At 50.4% G+C, this 16,646-nt stretch overlaps 1 protein-coding gene across 1 annotated transcript; it reads left to right on the top strand.

Annotated features, from left to right (window-relative positions):
• Window positions 1–646: 646 nt before the first annotated feature.
• camk1db (calcium/calmodulin-dependent protein kinase 1Db) lies at window positions 647–15,110 on the top strand. Its single transcript, XM_080001854.1, has 11 exons — window positions 647–1,049; window positions 7,181–7,312; window positions 8,311–8,385; window positions 8,651–8,789; window positions 9,888–10,014; window positions 10,564–10,639; window positions 11,147–11,259; window positions 11,955–12,033; window positions 12,861–12,948; window positions 13,147–13,309; window positions 14,783–15,110. The coding sequence occupies exons 1-11, from the start codon at window positions 949–951 to the stop codon at window positions 14,926–14,928; spliced, it is 1,239 nt and encodes a 412-aa protein (XP_079857980.1). The 5' UTR covers window positions 647–948; the 3' UTR covers window positions 14,929–15,110.
• Window positions 15,111–16,646: the final 1,536 nt, after the last annotated feature.

Here is a 16,646-nt window from a genome sequence, read left to right as displayed (position 1 = left end):
CCATTTTTTTTGGACTGTAATTTTCCAAGAGCTCTACTCGTCTTTGCATGCTCTATAAACACAATTTCCTATATAGTCCTTCATAGTCGTCATTGTAGAAAAAAAGTTTTTTGTCTTTTTTCTTTTTGTTTCAAGAACAATAGACCAATGTTTCCCAAACGTGGTGCCGCGCCCTCCTAGGGGCCCGTGAAAGAATTGCAGGGGGTTCTGTGCCAAAAAAAGGATAAACATTTTTTTTTTTTTTATGTATTCATCGTATATATAAAAATGTCAAATTTAAAGATATAAACATTTAGATGTATGTATTTATATATATTTGTAATTTTTCGCGTTTTTTTTTTGTGAATGGGAGGGAGGGGTCTATCAGAACTTAGTCTTCCGTGCAGGGTGTTGCCACGGAAAAGTTGATCAACCCAGAACCAGAACCACAGCACCCGCGGTTCGCTCCAGCGGAGTTCGCCCCAATGGATCGTTGGATTTGGTGCAATGCGAACACTTGGAGCGCTCCGTCCGCGTGACGCCCGGCATCCTCCCACACTCCCGTTGTCATGACGACCGCGGGGCGGGCGGTGTGACTCAGTGGCTCCTCCGTGGTTCGGTATCAGACCGACTCGCACAAGTCAGAACGCACTCGCACACCGGCGTCTGTCGCCCTGCAGGGAGGGGAGTTGAGCCGCGCCGCGCCGCACCGCACCGCACCGCACCGCATCGGACGGGACGCGCCGCTCGGAGCAGATCGGGCTGGGGAGCCGCGACGTCAGACAGATTAGAGGACCCGGAGACCGAGAGCAGCCGCACGGATGGGCTGATCGGGAGCCGGAGCCGGACCCGGACCCGAACCGACGCATTTTGGGAGAAACGCGGAGCAGCAGGACGCGCGAGTGAAGCGGCGATTCCTGCGGAGACCGACGCCCGGACGGAGCCTCCTGCCGCCGCCAACGCCGCGGAATGGCGAAAGAGAACGGAGAGTCCGGAGCCGGAGCCGGGTCCTGGAAGAAGCACGTCGAGGACATCAAGAAGATCTTCGACTTCAAGGAAGTGCTGGGGACGTGAGTGAGCGTCTGGTCTTCGTGTGTGTTTCTCTCGCCGCGCGCCGGCTCCAAACTTCGCGTCCAGTCGCGCGAATAGAAGGAAACCGGCGCCGCGGCCCCGGCAGCTGTTGAATATCCCCCAAATTAAGTGCGGGACGAGGCGGCCACACGGCCCCGGAGGCCCGGGTGGGTGCAGGTGGGGGAGGGGGGGGACAAACCACCGGTCAAACGGTCAACATTAAATCATGGATGGAGGTGATGATGTCTGCAGGTTGAGAGAGGGATGGTGCGCGTGCACGGCTGAGTTGACGCGCGTGCCCGCGCGCTGCTCCCAAACTGTGTTTTACAAAAAAAAAAAAAAACACTTGGATGTGAAAAAAGGCTCGAGAGTTGCTGCTGCTGTTGTTGTTTACTCTCATTCCCCCAGATGATCATTATTAATGTGTGAAATGGGCCCTGACCACAGGCTTCCCTCTCCTTGCTGCTCCACATGATGATGATGATGCAGCTCAGAACAGCAGACATACTTCATTTAACATTTTACCAGATTCCAGCCAGAAAATAGACATTACAGTGTCAGGAATGAAGGCGAAGGCCGAGTTTAAAAGGACTTATTTACAAAGCAAACACGCCGCAACCACAGTTAAAAAGTGCTCCATGCCTGTGGTTTATTTGTCTTGTCTTGTTAAGTGCATGTAAGTGGCTTTACAAGTTGCTTTATTGGGCTTCGAGGATAAAAAAAAAAAAAAGCATATATATATATTTTACTCCTCGTAACTTGTCTCCTTGAATGCTATTTTACCCCAAATAGAAATGTCTTGCGGTGGAGGGGATTTTGGTCAAGACCGAGGTGAGGAACGAAATGAGTTATGAGTCTGTCCAGCGGTGATGTTGACGTCTGGGAACGTGGTGATGACATTTCAGTGTTTATGTAAGGGATGCACGCATTAAAGAAGTAGCGCCCCCGGGGAAATATGTTTAGTGTCTTTGGAATTGAATGTCAGTCTGAGCTAAAAAGAAAAATAAATAAAAAATAAATGAATAAAAAAAGGCGAGCAAGCGGCCCCAGCGGCCCTCATTAATCTCCTCCGTTCATAAAAGCAAATGCAGGCTTCCTGGCCAAGTGATGGCTGCTTGCTAGGGGCGAGTTTCATCCCAATATGAACACAAACTATTTCATAGCGTATAAGAGAGGAATGAGAGGGGCTTGCTAAACGAGGCCCGGGGACAATGTGCTCACCCGGGTTCATCTATCTGACGTCTGTTTCACGCAGAACCCCCTCTTCTGGGATCCGCCTTCTCCTCTCCAGCCACAGAGCAGCATCATAACGTCCGAATGGATTTATGATTCATAACTCCATGTGTGACACCGCCGCTGCGCCGCTTCCACAGTGACACAGTCCTAACGGACAGCGCGCAGTCATGCCCCATCCCCCTCCGCCCTCCGCCCTCCTCCCCGTCCCCCAGGGATTTTCATTTATCTGTGAAGGACCCCTGAATGACATCAGAGAACCGTGCCGACTCACCGCCCAAACAACGACCTGGTTGAATGAGCATAGGGCTCTGGACCCCTCCTCCGTTTGTCCAAAACCAAGGGGCGGCTTGTTGCTCCATAGGGGGGTCACAGGGTCACAGCGGGGCCCAGAAAGCCGCCGCGCCACTCCTCACCGCACCCGAGCCTTCACCACCCTGCACCACCCTCCCCCCCCACCCAGGGCTTTGCCTCGCCGTGAGGAGGGGATTAAAACCAGATCTAGAATAAAGAGCGACGCGGAGGGGGAGGAGGCGTAGATTATCGCGGTCTTCCTCCTCCGTCCCCTCCTCCCCCTGACCCCGCCTTCCCTCTGCACCGCGGTCGCCAGAGGGGATCATCCCTTCGAAGCTTCCTCTGGGCGGCCGCCCGAAGCCGCTTCCAACTCTGCGACTCCTTCGGCGCCGTCCTAACCCTAATCCTCGTCCCTTCCCCCCGCGGCAAAGCTGTCGCCCAATCTGAGGAAGCCAGGTTGGAGCGTCCAAATAATGAGGACGTCCGGTGTCACTCCACTCGTTTTACATTGCACGCCGAGGTACAAGATTCACGTAGGGAAACAATTTTGTTCTCAAACTGCAAGTGGTGATCGATCGCTGCGAAAAAGGTGGTGACTGGTTGTGTTTCACGGATCGATAGAGGGTTTTGGAAACGGGGAACCGGCAGCGCTGCCGGCAATGCTCTCGCGGCTTCTTTGTTTCTCCGTTGTCACGCGGCGGCTGTTATGAGCTAATGAGATTTTGCGCTTCCCCCAAGCCTCCCTTCAGATCTCCCACTTGCCTCACGGCTAAATTTGGGGCCTTAAGGCGGTGGGGGGGGGGTTCCGTGGTGCCGTGGTTCTGAGGAAGCGGACTCCTGTGGGGGGTGAGGTGCTCTGCGTTTCTCTGCCGAAAGATGCACTCCACTTTTTGGCCCTCTCGAGTGCTTTGTCGTGTTTCGCCGCCGACGCACTCCTTCTCTTTTATTTTATTTTTTTATTCGGGCGGCTTTGTTGATTTTGAATGGTCTGCTGGCTCCGCTCTCGGGGGGGGGGGGGGAAACCCGGCCGACAAGCCGCAGACGATTCATTTTTAAATTTTATTTATTTTTCCCTCCGATGTTCACGGCCTCATCCTCGGCGCATTCTTTTTTTTACATTCAAAGAGGATTTCCTCAGCTTGTGTCGAAGTTTTAAGTTGACGAGCAGGAAGTGGCGTTCCCCAGCTGGTGTTAAGCCGGCCCCGCTTAGAGCCCGACCCGGCCCCCGCCGTGGGAGCGCGGGCCGCATTGATCTGTTCCTCCAACGCGGCGCATGGAGAGGGTGGTGGTGGTGGTGGTGGTGGTGGTGGTGGTGGTGGTGGGGGGGGGCCTCAGGTCCTTGAGAGCGAGCCGAGTGTGTGAAATGGCAGCTAGGCAACTGCGATGATAGGAGACCTCGCCCGTTCCATCAGGGCTGCCTCCCATCTCCCTCCTCCAGCACCCGAAACACATCTTTAAAAAAAATTAAATGAAAATAATAATTAAAAAAAAGCACCGTACTTAAATGGCATAGGTGGATATGAAAAAGCTGTGGCTGTCGATGACGGGGCGACAATCACTGCAAAGGAATACAGGTGTTGCATGGCGCGCGCAAGATTTAGTAACCGTCTGTGTTTTAATTGGTCCTTTGTGAGAGTGCGGTGCCGGACGGTTGACGTGGGGGAGAAACAGCGCCAGTGGTGGAAGCCTTCGTCACAATAACCACAAGGTATTTTTAGACTCTTATTGGCCAAACCAGGCCCGTTGGGATCCGACACGTACGCACACCGACCACGTGGCTTCACCTGGGATCCGTTGGGTAAAAGGGTAAAAAAGGGTAAAAGAGCTGTTTCGGTGTTCAACAAACGTCCTCACGAACACAGACCTCATCTCACGGAGGAAATCCCCGAATTGGAATCGATGTAGTCAACATCGGTCCATTTCCGTCCCGGCGATTTTGCCGTCTTTTGTTTTTTTTTTCTATTTGATTTGCGCGCTGCGGAGCGTGGGCGAGAGGCGAGGGGGCTTCTTATCCGTTTGCTTTTCCAAAGAAATTTCAAAACCAAAGACGGCGTTTTCTATCCCCCTTCCCCCCCGGCGGACACAGTCGGTTACACCTGGCACACACCTGGCGCACACCTGGATTAGCCGTCACATATGTTGTGTAACGGGCCGCCCCAACACGTCTCACGCAAGGTGATTCAGGCCGAAACAACACCGGCACACGCACACACACAGCAGAGGTGACGCTTGCATGAATTAAAAAAAAATAATAATAAAAAAATAATAATAATAAAAAAAAAAAAAAAAAATATATATATATATATATATATATATATATATATATATATAACATTTTTTTCCAAACACTCAGACTTCAGGAAATCCCCCCAGACAGAACACAGCACAACACTGAGGCCGAGACATTTTACTTTTTGGGGATAGCGTCGTGCTCTATCTGCAGCTGCAGCCGCCGCCGAGGGGCCTTCACAGATGAATGGATATGAATTTTAAAAACGGGCACGGCGATCTTTTCTGTCGTGGCTGCATACTCACGCGCACACGAAGACACATGCACACGCACACGAACGCACACTGTCGTACTGTGATACAGATGCGGTTTTAGGGAACGTTCCGCCTCCTCGTCAGATCACGCCTCTGCAACAGGTGCTCGGAGGCGGAATGCACGACGAGACGTTTCGGCAGATTCGACAGTGATCCTTCATCAAGGCGTGGCGTTCAGACGACCTACGTGTGGCTTCATGTCTGTAATCACTCGAGAGCTAAATTTCACCTGACGTGAGCTGTGTTTAGTGCGCGTGGCCATGGCTGCTTGTAAAACAAAAAAACCCCAGTTGCTCTCGGAACCTGTATCAGAATTTGTCACGGGTGACGGTGCAGGGGGGTGGGGGTGTAAGGGAGGGGGGGGAGTCGCACCCGGTTTGGTGTTATTGTGTCATTGACAGGAAACGCTGCAGCCGCTGCTACGTCTCAACCCAGCGTGGTGGCGGTGGGTTTGGGGATGGGCGGGGCCACAGATAGCGCCGCTGCTCCGAACAGTTCACGGGCTTCCTGTGGGTTTTAATCATCAAGTTTCTCCTGTTGCCGAAAAACCAGACATGTGCGAGGCGTGTCGCAGCCCCTGGAAACCTGTACCGCTCACGTCCACGGTCACAGCTGTAGGACACAGCTGCATGCGCGGAATGGAAATGATGGTTATTTTCCCTCGCAGCAGCGGCTGGGGAGGGAGGTATTGTTGTAGAAGGGTGCGCCACGGTGACACTGGGGTTTTTTTTTTTTTTTTTTTTTTTTTCTTTTGGGCCTCAGTTCCCTCAACCCGCACAAGCCCTCGACTTGAATTTTTTTCACATCGTATCATATCCCATATCCCAACCTTCTGTACCCTCACCGGTTCCCTCCCTTTGCTCCCGGGTGGTTTTCCATCCCATCGCCGACAGGCCCTACCCCGGCCCCGCCCCCGCCCCTGCGCTCAGGTGCCGATGTACTGACTTTGCCCTTGGTCTTTGTTCGCATCCTGTTGCTCCGGCCGTCCCTCCCCCTGCCGGGCGCCGGGAGAGGGATTAGCATGGATTTGATGACCGTAGGGGACTTAACGTGCCGGGTTCAGAGCCTGCTGGGAGGAACTTATTACCCGGCGAGTGTATAACGGCCTGGAAACTGTTATGTGAGCCGTCGTGCTTGGTTTTAAAAGGGATAAAAAGCCGACGCGGAGGTGAACGTCGACTCAGATCTTCAGTTCGCTCACGCGGATCGAAAGGCGCGGCGGGGGGGCGGGGATAAACCAACCCAATAAACTGAAAAACGAAAATTCGGGATTGATTGGTATTTAGTTCCCGCCGCTCAGACAAGCCGATCACGGCGCACGTTTGATCGAGCAAGTAGATCCTGGATTATCACGCTATCGCTCCTTTTGGTCAAAGGGGTTTTAGACGCGTGAACCTCAATCGATTAATCCCCGTTCCAGATCTGTGACGCAACCCCCCCGGAGCCGCGTGGACGCCGCGTCTCAGGCGGCGGCCAAGAAAAAAGGAATTAGGCTGCATGTGTAACTCAGAGAGACTTACCCAGTTAACCTTGCATGCGGTGACATGGCAACAGACACAGATTGCTTCAGCAAATATTCCCTTAATTCCGAATTTGCTTTTTAGGGCTTTCGTGTATGAGGACAGATGGCCCCTGGGGAAGCCACGCCATTCGCCGTCCTAAATGGGTGTTTTTTGGGGGGGGGTTTTTAGGTCTTAAAAGGGTTTGCCGTGCGATCGGCCGGACACGAGTGCACACACGCAGCAAGACGGTTCTCAGTAAATATTCACAATATGCTGTTTGTGTACCCTGTCCCGTCTGCCCGCGCCCTGCTCACTTAGCATAGCTTTTCTATGTCAATACCCCCGCGCTTATGTAAGGCTGACCAGTGTGCTCTCTCCCTCTCTTGCTCTCTCCCTCTCTTGCTCTCTCTCTCGCTCTCTCGCTCTCCCTCTCTCTCTCTCTCGCTCGCTCGCTCTCTCTCTCTCTCTCTCTCTGTCTCTCTCTCTCTCTTTCTCTCTCGCTCCCCTTCCCCCTCTCCCTCTCTCTCTCTCGCTCTCTCGCTTGTGTTTTTTCCCAGCGGTGCGTTCTCCGAAGTGGTCATGGCTCGGGAGAAGGCCACGGGAAAGATGGTGGCGATAAAGTGCATACCCAAAAAAGCACTGAAGGGGAAGGAGACCAGCATCGAGAATGAGATCACCGTTCTGAGGAAGTAAGCAACGTCAGCGCGGCCCCCCCACCCCCCCGGAGGGGCTGGTGGGAGGGAGGGGAGGGAGGGGTCACCACCCCGGGATGTCGTCGGCCCGGGGGGGGATAAAAACTTGAAACTTCTTCTCCCTGAAAATTCCTCCTGCGGCCGGAGCAAACTCGGGAGATGATTTAGAGCAGGAGAGGAATGGAGGCTCGACGCGGTTTGTTTAACAGCTGCTGTCGAGCAAAGTGACTTCCTTGTCAAATCCCATCCGTCCTCCCAGTCTATTTTAACACACAGGCACGCACACACACACACACACACACACACACACACACACACACACACACACACACACACACACACACACACACACACACACACACACACACACACTCCCTCACAACATAACAAATGGCTGCGACGCCAGGTGACACTCGGTTCACCCCCGAGGCCTGATGGGTAATTCCCCCTCTGAGGTTTGGGTTTATCACTCACTCCTGACATGAGAACTCCAGTTGTTGGGCACGGTTGCCTGGTTACCGTTGCTATACTTTGACTCCAGTTACCCCCCCTCCTTTTTCTCATGGTTTCTGATCCTCTGCCTCTCCTCTCGTTGGCCCACCCCACCCTGCCTGCCTGGCAGCCTTCCAACACCTAGATCGATTTTTTTTTTTTTACCTTCCATCCGTTTCCGCTGCCTCTGTGGCGAACTTATTAGCCTGTTTTCACAACCCCCACCCCCTCCCTCCCCCTTCCCAACACAGAAAATGGTGTTCTTCCTCTTTTGAGATTTACATGGGGTTTTCTGTACTATGCACGCACGCACGCACGCACGCACGCACACACACACACACACGTACCAATACCGGCAAAGCAGCGAAACGCTTCATTTGCGTAATGACTGAAGCACTTTCCCTCGACGCGGCGTCGCTAATTGCGTTGTCCTCGTCGTCGGCGCTGAGTGAGATGACTCCTCCACTCCTCTGGGCTTTTCTCTATCTCTCTCGCTCTCTCAGGATCAAGCACGAGAACATCGTGGCGCTGGAGGACATCTACGAGAGCTCCAACCACCTGTACCTCATCATGCAGCTGTGAGTACCTCACCCCCTCCGCCCGGCGCGTTTGTGCGCCGCCGCCGGAGTCGCCTCTCCTATCGTTAATCGCCCGCTCGTCTCGCGGTCGTTTTCCTCATTTCGCGCTAAGTCCAACCTTCATCCCGGAAGTCTCCGCGCTGACATGCTCCCGCAGGTCAACGCGTGACCGATTTCTTTAAGCAACGGCAACGCGGGCCGCAGACGGTAGCGTCCTCATGAATACTCCGTCCTCATGCTGTTGTCTCCCGCCGTACGCCGGCAGCGTGTCTGGAGGAGAGCTGTTCGATCGCATCGTGGAGAAGGGATTCTACACCGAGATGGACGCCAGCCGGCTGATCCGCCAGGTCCTGGACGCTGTCAACTACCTGCACTCCATGGGCATCGTGCACCGCGACCTCAAGGTACAGGCTCCCCCTCCCCGTTCAGACCCGGCGGGCGTAGGTAAATCCGGACGCATATCGTTATGATACCGATACCGCGGTTATGAGACTAGAATATCGTCTGGCTTATTATAATTATTGTGATATTGTTGAATGTTGCCTTAAAGGAGGATTACAATAAAGTAATGCAGTTTTCTGGCACTAAGGCGCCATGGGAGCTCACTTCATTTATAATAGGAATCAGCTCGCCAAGTCTGTACTCATTCATCAGATCCAGACCAGGAAAAAAAAACGGCTCCAGCGAAGAAAAGTGACTGGGAGCGAGAGTCAGAAGAGTCGGTTTGGCTCGTGACATTGTCAAGGGCGGAGTGTTCCTCAAACATATGAGTCCAGCCCTGACCACATACACCGCTCCGGTTTCCGTAGAGCGGCACGCTCCGAGTCAAAAGAAAAGACGGAAAATCTGCTGGGAAATCGCTCCGTCGGCGCTCGTTTCTCAACGCCGAGGCTTCTTTAGATGCACAGAGGTTGTCGGACTAAATACAAAAATTAAACATTGTGCGCCAGACCTATCCAACCGCTGGCCCACAGGCCAAATGTGGCCCACATATTAATGCAGTCTGGCCCTTGGAATACATTATGAAGGTTGGCAATGAGCTGCAGGTACATTCATTTCAGAAATACCTGAAGGGCCCGAAGGACCAAAAACAATGACTCTGCAGAAGCAGGAATATAAAACCTGACAGAATATCCAGAATGTACTGTTGTACTGAATGTTACTGAATGTACTGTAAACATTTTTGTAAACTTATAATAGATAATTTGAAGAATATTGTTTTGCATTGTCTTTTTTAGAGATTTTTCTTTTTTTCTTTTAACTGCAGCAACAACAACAACAACAACAACTCTCTCAACTCTTAAACCAATTTGTCAGACTCTTAAACCAGTACCAGGTCTCAAAGACTTTGGCCCCCAGCAGGATGCAGTTGAATACCCCGGGGGGCGTACATAGTCGATTGCAGGTCCTTCGGTGCAGCCAGGGACACGTGTACCTCCACACACACGCACACACACACACACACACACACACACACGTTCTAACTAGTTGTTTCCTCCCAGCCAGAGAACCTGCTGTACTTTAACCCTCATGATGAGTCCAAGATCATGATCAGCGATTTCGGCCTCTCCAAGATGGAAGGGACGGGCGACGTGATGGCCACGGCCTGCGGGACCCCTGGATACGTGGGTGAGTCTGCCGAAAACCAAAAAAACTCAACGTGTTCAGTGAGATTCATCCCCGTAATGAATTTCTGCGTGTGGAGAGATTTGATGTGTAGAATAATGGCTGTACATTTTGAGACGCTGGAACAGGATGCTCACGCCCCCAGACCGAGTTACAAGGAGGTCAAATTCCGCAAATTATTTTGGCCAATGACTTAATTCATTCCTGTAGATTCAATAAAGTAAAACATTTTTATTTTTAAGTAGTAAAGAAAAATTTGAAAAAAAAAAAAAAAAAAGTTTCTGAGTAGACCTCTGCGCGCTCTTTTCGGTTATTGGTATTCGATTTAAGATTTAGACTTTGGACATTGGACTTTAGACCTTTTTTTTGTACAAACACGTTGCACATGTTTGCATTAAAATTCAATGTGAGGCTCAGTTGTCATGCACTTTTTGATTTGAATTTGTACTGACCGATTTTGCGAAGAAAAACGTGAAAAAAGGTGAGCTTCTACCTCTTGACAATGAATTAATACTTTGTCGGACACCATGTTTTGTACTTGTGTTTTCCCAGCCCCGGAGGTTTTGGCGCAGAAACCCTACAGCAAAGCTGTGGACTGCTGGTCCATCGGGGTCATCGCTTACATCCTGTGAGTGCAGACCGCGGCGTCTTATTTTTTCAGATTTGAGGCGTCTCCTCTTCAGGCAAAACGTGTGGGTGGGGGTGGATGGGGGCGATGGATGTACGCGCTGGAGGAGAAACCATCTCGTACCTCTTGTCTCCTTTAGCTTATCCGGTCGTTTGTTAAGTGCTCCCAGTGACACAGATCTGACGAATGAGCGGTGAGAACCCGCAGCCTCGTTATCCCTCATTTGTTAAGTGTGAAAAGTGTGGAGGTTATAGAGTGGAAGAGTTTATGATGCCGCCACAAACCAGGGAGGTAGAAACATCGACAGCCACTGGCTCATAGTTTTCAAAGGGCTTTTTCGGGATTTTTTTTTTTTTTTGTTCTCTTTTGGGGTGTGTGTGTGTCTGTGTGTGTGTGTGTGGGTGTGTGCTTAAAAGACCAGACATGAAGGAGATGAGTCCACAGAAAATGTTTTTGGGGTGAAGTTTGGGCGGCAGCAGCGCTTAGTGTTGTGTAACGTGTGTGCAGGCTGTGCGGTTACCCTCCCTTCTACGACGAGAACGACTCCAAGCTCTTTGAGCAGATCCTCAAAGCCGACTACGAGTTTGACGCCCCGTACTGGGACGATATCTCCGACTCCGGTGAGCACTGTCACGCGCACGTCGTGTGTGTGTGTGTGTGCGTGTGCGTACAAATGTACTATTACTTCACAATGTGTCTTCGTCAATGTACTGAATGATTTCTAACTCTGGGGAAAAAAAACTGACTGTAAGAGCATAATACTGTATCCCAATACTGCTACACACAGCAAAACAATAGGCAAACATAATAAAGTAAAAAGAATGAAAAATAGAAAACTAAAAAATTACAAAACAAGGCAATATTATAATAAAATAACCAAAAATACCATGAAAATGAAATAAATCTCCAAAAAAGAATAAAATCAATAAAAGGCCATCTGTATAATCAATTCACATTCTGGAGAAGTAGAAACATTTGTCAGAATGTTAATTCATCTGACATTTGTGACCATTAAGACCGAACCCATCCTTTGTTAACCGTGTCCATACCACTATTATTATTCATCCTCTACAGAAATATCCTAACATATTTCGGTTTAGAGCCACAGTCGATACTGGCAACCACACTGCCGCTTGCCAGACACTTTCATTTATCTTTATTGTATATAGAGCACATTTTGTATATTCAGTTTTTTTTACTCCTCTGTCTGGACTCAAATGCACCAACCCAAGATCAATTCCTTGTACATAAAAATAAATGCAATGTGGCTCCGGTTCTGATTCTCATTCTGATTGATTTGTTGTGCCCGGCGCAGCCAAAGACTTCATCAGCCGCCTCATGGAGAAGGACCCGGAGAAGCGGTTCACGTGCGACCAAGCCCTGCAGCACCCCTGGTGAGATGCTTGCCCGGGCCCCCCGGCCTCAGACAATACCCGAGGCCCCCGCGCCCACGTTTCGCCGCCGTCGCCAAACAACGGCGTGACGCAGATCGCCCCCCCCCCCCCCCAGCTGACGCATTTGTCACGGCGAACGTGTCCTCCCACTGTCATCTGTCGCCATGGCTCTGAACCTCGAAAACCGAGCGCTGTGAGAGAATTCTCAGAATAAATTAGCGCCAATTAGCGGTCAGTGTCCTGAAGGATCCTTGAAGAATGCCAGGCCTCTAATGAACAATTAGAATGCTTTCCCAGGCCCGAGCTGTGGCTAACGAGAAGCGGCGAGCGTGGGCGGCCGCATCCCCGGTACCAATGGCGCCGTTCGCCGGTAATGGCCGCTCCAGGTTCGGGGCAGGTGGTCCACCTGATTCAAATCTGTGTTTGGTGACACAGATAATGGCCGTCTTAACGGTGAGAAATGGCCGTCGCTGGATGCAGACGTCGTATGTGGAAGACAACACGATGAGGAATGAATTGGATCTGTTTCACCAGATGTGTTCCAGAAGGGTGAAAATGTATTATCTGGCTTTGGATTTGATTGATTTTCAGATGGAACTGTATGGATATGTATTTCCAGTTGATAAAGAACTGGAGCATTTTATTATTATTCCTTATTTTTTGTGCAGTTTTTTTTTTTTTTTTTTTTTTGGCTCGGGTTGACTCCCAATGATTAAAAAAATATATATAAAAAATCAGGGGAAAAAAGGTAGGAATTTCCTTTATAATGCAAAAAAATGTTGTTTACATTGCCTTAAAACTTTCAACTATTATTGTGTTTTTTAAAGGATTGCCGGAGACACGGCACTCTGCAAGAACATTCATGAGTCCGTCAGCCGGCAGATGCGGAAAAACTTTGCCAAAAGCAAATGGAGGGTAAGAGCAAGTCCTTCACCACCAGCACGTCAGTCCAAAGTAGCTCCTCAGTACTTACTCAGCTTCATACATTACTTGCGTGATCCTACTGGAGCTGTGCATACATCCCTGAGCGAGCGGAACAAGGAATCTCAACAAGCAATCTCAAATGTTTAACCTTCCACACTTTATCACCCCCCTGTTCTCCCCACATCGCAGCAAGCCTTCAATGCCACGGCGGTGATCCGCCACATGAGGCGTTTGCAGCTCGGCACCAGTTTCGGCAGCAGCGTGGACGCCGCGAACCCTTCGGCCAACGCCCAGACCCGGGCGCCGGCCAAGAGCCAGTCGGTGGACTGTGCCCCGCTCCCCTGCAAGGACTGTGAGTGATTCACCTCAGAGTGTCGCTTAATGATTTGCTTCGCAGTCTTCATTGAGCTGTGTTCAGCTTGGCCTCTTTCCATCAAGCTCATTCTGTAGTGACGAAAAAAACAAGTTGTCCTGAAAACGAAGACCCTCCAAGGAGCTTGTTCTGAAACACACTCATTCGAATACACATGCTGGAGACATCCCATACAGAAACATTACAGGTTTATACTCATGCACATGTACACATACACACATAAGCTCATATATAACATATACACTAATCAGCCACAACATTAAAACAGTGACTGGTGAAGTGAATGACATTGATCATCTGGTTCCAATGGCACCTGTCAAGGGGTGGGATATATGAGGCAGTAGGTGAACAGTCAGTTCTTGAAGTTGATGTGTTGGAAGCAGGAAAAATGGGCAAGCGTAAGGATTTGAGCCACTTTGACAAGGACGAAAATTGGGATGGCTAGACGACTGGGTCAGAGCATCTCCAAAACACCAGGTCAATGGCGCCCAAGGCTTATTGATGCGTGTGGGGAGTGAAGTCTAGTCCGTCTGGTCCCATCCCACAGAAGAGCCACTGTAGCACAAACTGGTGAATGCTGCTATGATAGAAAGGTGTCAGAACACACAGTGCATCGCAGCTTGCTGCGGTTGGGACCGGTCAGAGTGTCCAAGCTGACCCCCGTCCACCGCTGAAAGCACCTACAATGGGCATGTGAGCATCAGAACTAGACCACGGAGCAATGGAAGAAGGTGGCCTGGTCTGATGAATCACGTTTTCTTCGACATCATGTGGATGGGCGGGGTTAGGGTCTGATCCGATGGAGCATCTGTTGGATGTGCTGGGACAACAAGCCTGATCCATGGGGGCCCCACATCACAACTTACAGGACTTACGTAAAGGATCTGCTGCTAACGACTTGGTGCCAGATACCAGAGGACACCTTCAAAGGTCTTGTGAAGTCCATGCCTCCACGGGTCAGAGCTGTTAGTGGTTATTTTAATGTTAATGGCTGATCGTGTATATACAATATATAACCTAAACAAACCGCAATAGACAGCCGGTCATTGACAAAATATCCCCAGATGGGGTGATCAGGTCTTGTATCAGTCTGAAGGGGGTTATTTTGCGATAATGACCAGCTGGCTTTTACATTAATCATGAAATGAATCATGCTGAATGGGACGTTTGGGATTTTTACCGACGTCCGCATTCATCTCTGTAAGTTTTCCATTGTAGTTTCTATGTAGCGTCACCAGATGGCGCCACAAGGATTTGTCAGCATTAGAATGTAGGCGGAGTGATACAACGTGAAACCAGGCGGAGAAGTGGTTGCCCGTGGAAACGGTCATTATTCACAGATCAGCAGTTATCATTATTCAGAAATAAGTTGCCGCTGATTGCCGCCGTAGACCAATCTGATTCAAGTATTCCACAGAGCAAATTCCATCCGAAATATTCCTCCTCCTCCAGGTCCTCCGATGGCCCCGTTGCCCTCCTCTGCCAACGGCCCGGACCCCAACATCCCCTCCACGGTGCGGGAGGAGCCCCCGGCGGTGGCGGAGGCCGCCCGGAACCGGCCCTCCACCGTCACCGTCATCCACACGGGGACTAAATGACGCCAGGTTCCGCGGGAGGTGAGCTGGGAGACCACAGAGCTTTGAGACCACCCTCAGGATTCTGCCGTTGTCCTCCGGTTTTGCCGAGCCCGCCGCCTCCTCCTATGTAACCAATCGTTTCCGTTTGTGGGAGGAACTCGAGAGACGCGTCGGCTTTAAACGGCGCAGCGCCGCACCCCAGCGCAACCTTTTGGGAGAGGGGTCGGGAGAGGGGCTGGGGTTGGGGGTGGGGTGGAGGGGGGGATCACTGTGACTCGAAACCAAAGGTTGTGATTATGGAGACCAGGTTCCCCGGAACAGGGCTGCTCTTGGATGTGCCACACTATGGGAGCGATGGTTTTACTGGACCCGGGGAGCCTGCAGGGGGCTCCGCCGAGCGGCTTGTGTGAATAACCCGTGTCTGTGGAGTCGAGTTACGTTAACACAAGTGTAACACGAGCTCTCAGTCAAAGTGTAAAATAGTGACTCTGTCTGTCGTCTGTGAGGATTTTAATTTTCTGTGGTAACTGCAACGACTCTTCACGGGGTCATGAATACAAAACAGTATGAGATGTTTCTTTCTTTCTTCGTGGTATCTCAACATTGAAAATAATTATCCACAGAATTGTGTGTGGGAGTGTGTGTGTGTGTGTGTGTGTGTGTGTGTGTGTGTGTGTGTGTGTGTGTGTGCGTGTGTTTGTGTGTGCGTGCGTCGGTGTGTGATGGACAGTTTATGATGGCCAGTGCATTGTGCTGAAGACCCGATTTGAAATGTATTGAATTATTTATTTTCTTACAGCATATTATGACTTTTGTAAGAACATAACGTACCGCTTAATGTGTAAATGTGTATTAGACAACTTTAAGATGTTCAGTGGACTGACCATGACACAGTGTGTGCTGGAGTATGTACTTGATTAAGTTACACGTTTTTAATCGATGACTTTTTTTTGCTTTTACTTCAGAGTTACTGTGAAGTCCTGCTTGACCACAAGGGGGTGACCACGTCAACTAGCTTTGTGACCATATCTCAGGGATGTGCTTTGAAACTAATCAAACTAATCAAACGAAATGGAGCGTAACTGGGGTTTGGGTTGCCATGGACACGGTCAAAGAGTTTAAAAAAACACCAAATCCTACTTCATCCCCATGTGCCGAAGGGGGGGTGGTGTTGCAGAGTGAGGGGTGTGTATAAAATACAATGTTCCTCTTCACGAAGCTCTATCCTGCTGCGTTTGCACGGTCAAAATTATAAACACACAAAAAAAAAGAAATAAAAAAGCCTGTCCAGGTTCTATCTAAATGTTGTGCTTTGCGTCCATTCCAGCGCTGGTGGCCACAGTGTTTGGCCCCTGCGCTTTTCATACAAACCCTCTGAATTTAGCAGGAAGACGTTGTCTCTCTCTCGCCCCCCCCCCCCTCGTGCAGCCGTTTCCTCTGGTCAGAATGTGTCGTTTTTTTTTGGGGGGGGGGGGGGCGTTGCAGCCTGCTCCACATGGACGGCTTGTCCGGCCCGATTGCGGCGGATGTGGAGCCTCCGTGCGCTGTAAATACAATCCTCACCGTATGTTTTGATTTTGCGTGTGTCGTCGTGTGTTCCTTACGGTTTTCCTCTCAAACGTCAAATATACAGCAAAAAATGAAAATAAACACGTATTAATATCCAACCTCTTGTTCTTGTTTTGCAAATGTCTTTTTATTCTCGTGCTGTTTTTTTGTAACCTTGGGGCCATTTTTAA

The sequence above is a fragment of the Zeus faber genome (assembly GCF_960531495.2).
Source record: "Zeus faber genome assembly, chromosome: 6".
Taxonomy (NCBI): Eukaryota; Metazoa; Chordata; class Actinopteri; order Zeiformes; family Zeidae; genus Zeus; species Zeus faber.
This window is presented reverse-complemented; position numbering and strand designations above follow the sequence as displayed.